Source organism: Fundulus heteroclitus, chromosome 5 (genome assembly GCF_011125445.2).
Source record: "Fundulus heteroclitus isolate FHET01 chromosome 5, MU-UCD_Fhet_4.1, whole genome shotgun sequence".
Taxonomy (NCBI): Eukaryota; Metazoa; Chordata; class Actinopteri; order Cyprinodontiformes; family Fundulidae; genus Fundulus; species Fundulus heteroclitus.
The window spans coordinates 43,684,458-43,690,386 of record NC_046365.1 but is presented as its reverse complement, the minus strand read 5'-3'; the positions used below and the strand labels follow the sequence as shown (position 1 = coordinate 43,690,386).

General features: G+C 41.8%; 1 protein-coding gene across 1 annotated transcript; it reads right to left on the bottom strand.

Annotated features, from left to right (window-relative positions):
- Positions 1 to 1,026: 1,026 nt before the first annotated feature.
- Positions 1,027 to 4,109, bottom strand: zgc:110222 (ASCH domain-containing protein). The gene is made up of 3 exons (XM_021314222.2): positions 3,760 to 4,109; positions 1,476 to 1,736; positions 1,027 to 1,406 (listed from the first exon to the last, which is right to left on the bottom strand). Exons 2-3 carry the CDS (start codon positions 1,732 to 1,734, stop codon positions 1,198 to 1,200), a joined length of 468 nt encoding a protein of 155 aa, XP_021169897.1. The 5' UTR covers positions 1,735 to 1,736; positions 3,760 to 4,109; the 3' UTR covers positions 1,027 to 1,197.
- Positions 4,110 to 5,929: the final 1,820 nt, after the last annotated feature.

Below are 5,929 nucleotides of genomic sequence, written 5' to 3'. Positions count from 1 at the left end.
AAATTTCCTGCATTTAAATTCTGACAAGACAGAAGTTGTAATTTTTGGACCAGAGTCCTCAAAAAATAAACTTCTTAATCAATCACTTAATCTGGATGGCATTAACTTGGCCTCTGGTAATAAAGTAAAAAATCTTGGTGTTATTTTTGACCAAGACATGTCATTTAAATCCCATATTAAACAGGTTTCCAGAGTTTCCTTTTTTCACCTCAGGAATATCGCCAAAATTAGAAACATTCTGTCCAGGAGTGATGCTGAAAAACTGGTCCATGCATTTGTTACTTCAAGGCTGGACTATTGTAATTCTTTACTATCAGGAAGTCCACAAAATGCAGTTCGAAGTCTTCAGCTGATCCAAAATGCTGCAGCAAGAGTTCTGATGAAAATCAACCAGAGGGATCATATTTCTCCAATTTTAGCTTCCCTTCATTGGCTTCCTGTTAAATCAAGAATAGAATTTAAAATTCTCCTTCTAACGTATAAAGCCCTTAATAATCAAGCTCCATCATATATCAGAGCTCTGATTACCCCGTATGTTCCTAACAGAGCACTTCACTCTCAGACTGCAGGTCTGCTGGTGGTTCCTAGAGTCTCTAAAAGTAGAATGGGAGGCAGATCCTTTAGCTATCAGGCTCCTCTCCTGTGGAACCAACTCCCAGTTTTGGTCCGTGAGGCAGACACCCCGTCTACTTTTAAGACTAATCTTAAAACTTGTCAGAGTGGCTCATGTTACCCTGAGCTACCTCTGTAGTTATGCTGCTATAGACATAAGTTGATTATGACTGTTGACTGCATTTATTTTATTTAGAAATAATTTTATTTTAAATGCATGTGTTCCATGTTTTTTTTTTTTTAAATGAACAACTTTGTAAATACAACTGAAGTATTTCAGTGGATTTGGGTCAGTTTACGGATTCTGCCTTTCATCGGTCCTTTGGTCTGATCAGGAGGGTTAAGATCCAGTCCTCCAAGACTGTCCTCCTGTCTACAAACCAGAAATGAGCCGGAATAACTCCAGAGTGCAGATTATCTGAGTCTGCAGCTGCACTTTATTACATCATTAAATGGCTGAAATTACCTTAAAATGAAGCAAAAAATGTCGTTTTATAAAAGCATAAATATCCACCACCGGTTACCATGGCAACTGGAGGTGCAGCTTCCTGAGGACCGTTTCCACGGTAGCAATAAAGCGCATCGTCATGGTAACATCTTAACAGGGATCTCCACAGTCCAAAGGTCACGACTTCCTCGTGCTTTCAGAGGCTCCTTTAACCAGCGGGGGTTAGACAGGTGGGTCAGGTGTTTCTCCTGTAGACCAATCAAAACCGCCGACCGCTCCAGGTGACGTAGCTCCGCCTCTGGCAGGGAGGCGGGGCACAACCAGGTCCTACCCACATCAACCAGTCCTGGAGAAGAAACGGACGGTGATGCCTTCAGGGTCACGACGTAAACGGCAGGTTTGGGTCCTCACCTACCTGCCACCACGCCACGACCAAAGCGCTCCCCAGAGTCCAGCAGCTCCTGGATCCGAGCGCCACTCATCCCCAACGCGCCGCTCAGCACGGCCCTCCACTCGTCCCCCTCCCAGTCCCGCCAGGCTACGTGGATCGCCAGGGTCTGGTTCTCCAGAGGTGCCAGCAGAGGCCGCCAGCGGCTCTCCACGGTCTTCACGCCGTCCAGAACCAGACCGGCGTACGGCGCCCGGAACGACAGGCAGCACAGCTGGACGGACATGTCTGCAGAGGAGCAGCAGGGTTTAGTGTCACGCTCCTCCTGACAATCGATATTTATATATTTTCATTTTTTAACTGGAGCTGGTCTCAGTAAGAAACTGATTTATCCCTTTTATTTTTAATAAAGCTTATAGCTAAAGAGGCTTAGGTAGTCCTGAGCTGTCGCTGGTCTCTTAGCCTGTTGCGCCGCTACCCTGCTACTTTCTCCTACTACTCTCTAATTATTCATTACGTGCTATTATTGCTAACGTCAAAACTACAGTATGTAGCTTTAGTATAAATGTCTCTTTTACATATTAGTTAAAATTATCACTGTCTGGACAGTAAAACATGCGACGGATAAAAATCCAGCTCCTCTGGCGCCTCCTGGTGGTCCTGCTGCCACCTGCAGAGATCCTAACCCAGAAACAGCCATTCTGGATAATCGTGTTCTCCTTCTATAGATGACACACTTGTCTTTCAGTGCTTAATTACGTGCATTTTATTCATTATGTTTAGCAACTTTCACCGCTACAACATGTCAGATCTGTTGAAGGCAGAGATTTTTAGCCGGTTTATTTCTTTTAGGTCTTCAACACCTCGTCTGAACCGGGACGGTCGCTGGCCTTACCGTAGCATGACGGTATACGGTTATCATTTTATAGAAGGTGTTATTAATAAATGATCTGGTGTAAGAAATGGAAGCTTTCATTGCAGTTGTCTGCATTGAGCTGCCACTGGGGGGGGGGGCGGCAGGGCCAGTCCTCCACTTTGATGCTAACAATAACTGATGAGAAACATATAAGGTGGTACCAGAGATTCCTTTGGTACCACCTTAGAACGGGTCGGTGCTGGAAGCTGAAAGCGCTCCACAGGCATCGTTAGATCATAAAACTTTTAAGCAAAGCCAGAATCTGAGCTGGAGGCGTTTCCCACCCTTAGTTCAGGCTTTTGGCAACAAAACACTTTTTAAACCTTCTTGTCCTCATGTTGAGATTTCTGAACAATTGTAGTTCCGACATAAAGGCGTTGTTGATTTTTACAATATTTAATGATTTAATTTAAACCTACTCAACGTCTCCAGGTCTCCTCTGACCTCAGACTCTGATGGGATGGTTATTTGTACCGACAGGTGTGAGTGGAGCCGTACGGTTTTCATGCACTTTGAGATGAGCTCAAAGAGAACATGGTTCCGCCAGAACATTCCTGTCGGCGTTTTACCGCCAGCTGTGGCCTGTTCACCTGCATTGTGGTCTGGGTGAATGCTGCATTCTGATTGGCTGCAGGGTGTCCGTTTAAAAGCGTCACAGAACACCTGTAAAAAAGTTCTGATCAAATAGCCTGATTGTTCTGAATTATTGCGCCGGGTTATAAGTTAGCTGGTAACAACGCGTCACGAGAGATATTAAATAGTTCTCTGATGATTTTAATGGTGAAAAAATATTATAGTATTAGTGATTGGTGTCATTTTTTTTTTAAGTGAACATGTTATGCTGTCGTCCATTAATTTCTGATAATAGACGCTTCAAAGGGGATTATCTCTTACAAGATCTAAAACATCTAGTTTTATTCTTTTAAGCATAAAAACGAATAATAATCATATGTTACGGTCAGGATTACTGTTCATCTTAACCCTGACAAAGTAACTAGTTACTCCTAGTTACCAGCTAACTTATAACTAGTTGTAGCTGTATCTGAGTTCATGTAGATGAAGCCAGCAGGTGAGCTGTGATCTCCTCATCAGCAGCTGTGGCTCAACTTTTATTTAAAGGGTCCATAAAGCCCGGTTCTGTGCTCTTAGAGTGAAATAACCCGGTTCTGGTTTGACGGTTCTGAGAGTTTAAAAGTGGTCCAGATTGATTGAATGCAGCCGCCAAGAACCGCCCATCAGAGAAGAACGTGTTGCAGGTTCCAGGTGTTGCAGGTTCCAGGTGTTGCAGGTTCTAGGTGTTCTCCAGCATCTCAGGTTCTGCTTCCAGCAGGAACCAGAACCTGAGATGCTGGAGAACACCTGGACTGGACCACCTCCTCCACACTCACAACTCACCTGGTCCAAACTCCAGAACCAATCAACAGGACCGGAAGTGCAGCCTGCAGATGAACCACGTGATTCGCTTCCAGACGTTCCTTCCTGGTCGACGTCAGCGCTGTCAGGAGCATGCGCAGAGAAGCGCCGGCTCTTTGACCGATGCGGAGGGAAACCGAGCCCGAACCTTCGGAGTCGGACCGATTCGTGGTCTTCTGAGCTCTCCTGACTACCGAACCAGCGGGTTCCGGTCCACGGCCGCTCTTCTTCCCCGCTCTTAGTCCCGCATCAGCGGGCGGTGTCGCCCTCTGCGGGTCGGAGCGTCAAATCCTGCTCAGATTTAAAGGTTCGGGTCAGTAAAGACCGCTTCCAGAACCTTGTAGAACCCTGTAGAACCTTTAGTGCCGCGCCTGGATGTCAAACACTGGGAGGTCCAACAGAGAGCAGCCAGATGAGAGGCCGTGATTCTGCAGCACATTTACATCACACTTAGGATATTTATCTGATTAAATGCTGTTTGCTTTCCTAAAAAGATCAGGAAAACTCTTCATGTTTTTGTTAAAAAGAAAAGACAAAAGTAAAAATACACAAATTATTCCACAGCTTAAGTTTTCTTGCCAAACATGTTAGTAAACGTTCCGCGTTCTGCCAGAAAAGCGTGCGCTCCTCTGAGCTCAGTTCTAGCTGCCAGCTCTTATATCCACTTTGTCCTTCAACACAAATAAAATACTGACTGTCCAATAATCACACTGCAAACTGATGAAATTAGAATTATTCAACATATTAAACTTTTTAGAGCCAATCAGATTATGAAACAGTTTATCAGTAAATTTAAACTGAACTAAATATCCATAATTACAGTCTATCTTATATGCTGGAAGAAGACAATAATGATAATAAAACTGCTAGAACAGTCACAACATTTCCCTTCTAGGCCTGTATCACAATATTAACAGTATTATCTCAGCGAACGTCTAGATGTTTTCATTAGATGATTGCAGCAGACTAAACTCTGGCTATTTTAGAAATCACTACAACAGTAAACCGTGGACGTTACTAACAGCACCTAGTTTTTGATCTGCAGGCTCCCAGAACACAGTAAGGACTTCTTGAATTAGTTTTTCATTTGTTGTCTGAAATTATGCAAAAGATTGATCACTTTCTTATGCTTTGTTCTTGTTCTTATTCCTGATAGGAGGACTTTTTAAGTCTTATTGAGTCTTTTAACCTGACACAATCTGTGGCGATGCCTACACAAAAATATGGGATGTTGTATTAACCTTTAAACGTTGTGAACCCAGAGTGAAGGAGTTTGGTCAGACCTTAATAAGCCCATCTTCTGTGACATTTCTCTCCCATGTGTGGACGTTAAGCCTCTATAACTGCCGGTCAGTTGTGACAAACTTGGTTCAACAACCTTTTTTTTTTTTTTTTTTTTCCTTTTTTTTTTTTTTTTTTTTTAATGAACTTTATTTAAACAAAGTAAGTACAAACAAGTAAGGCAATAGCAACAGTGCAATTCTATGGAAGGCATAGTAGAGGCAGATTTCAAAATGGAAATACAAAGTAACATTGATGAGGAAAATAAAGAATGAGTGAGTAATGATAATGAAACAATAATTAGCATAATAACAACAAGGGGATTTATATGTTAAGATTGTTGTACATCAGTGGGCAATTCCATTAGTATTTCAGTTATGTATTTGTAAGATTCTATACATTTAAGAGATGTTAAATATAACTTGAATTCAGATAAAAAAATATTAAAGATTGGGGATGATCTCAAGACTCTTTGTTTATGAATAAAGAATTTTGCTAAACATAAAATTAGGTTACAACAGAGTTCTATTGTTTTGTCTTCCAATAGTACTCCAAAAACTACCATATCTCTAGAGATAGAGTTAGGGAGTGCAATTTTGGATTTGACCCATCTTTCTAAGCAATTCCAAAATGTTTTAGTCTGACTGCATTCATAGAAGACATGGTCTATCGTTTCTACATCACTTTCACAGAAGGAGCATTTATTGTCATCAATATTAAAACGAATTCTTAGTAGTTCTTTTGAGGGGTAAATTGCATTTAAAATTTTAAAGTGAGTTTCTTTAGCTTTTGGTTGTATGGGAAGTTTTAAATAAAAGGTTCTCAGTATTTCAATTGATTTTTGTTCAAATTTGCAAAGAATGTTATTTTT

Excerpts from the sequence above, each read along its gene's own strand:
- zgc:110222 (XM_021314222.2), bottom strand. The coding sequence starts at position 1,734 with ATGTCCGTCCAGCTGTGCTGCCTGTCGTTCCGGGCGCCGTACGCCGGT. Across the intron at positions 1,407-1,475 it reads TGGTCGTGGCGTGGTGGCAG|GACTGGTTGATGTGGGTAGG; the intron begins GTAGGTGAGGAC and ends TTTCTTCTCCAG.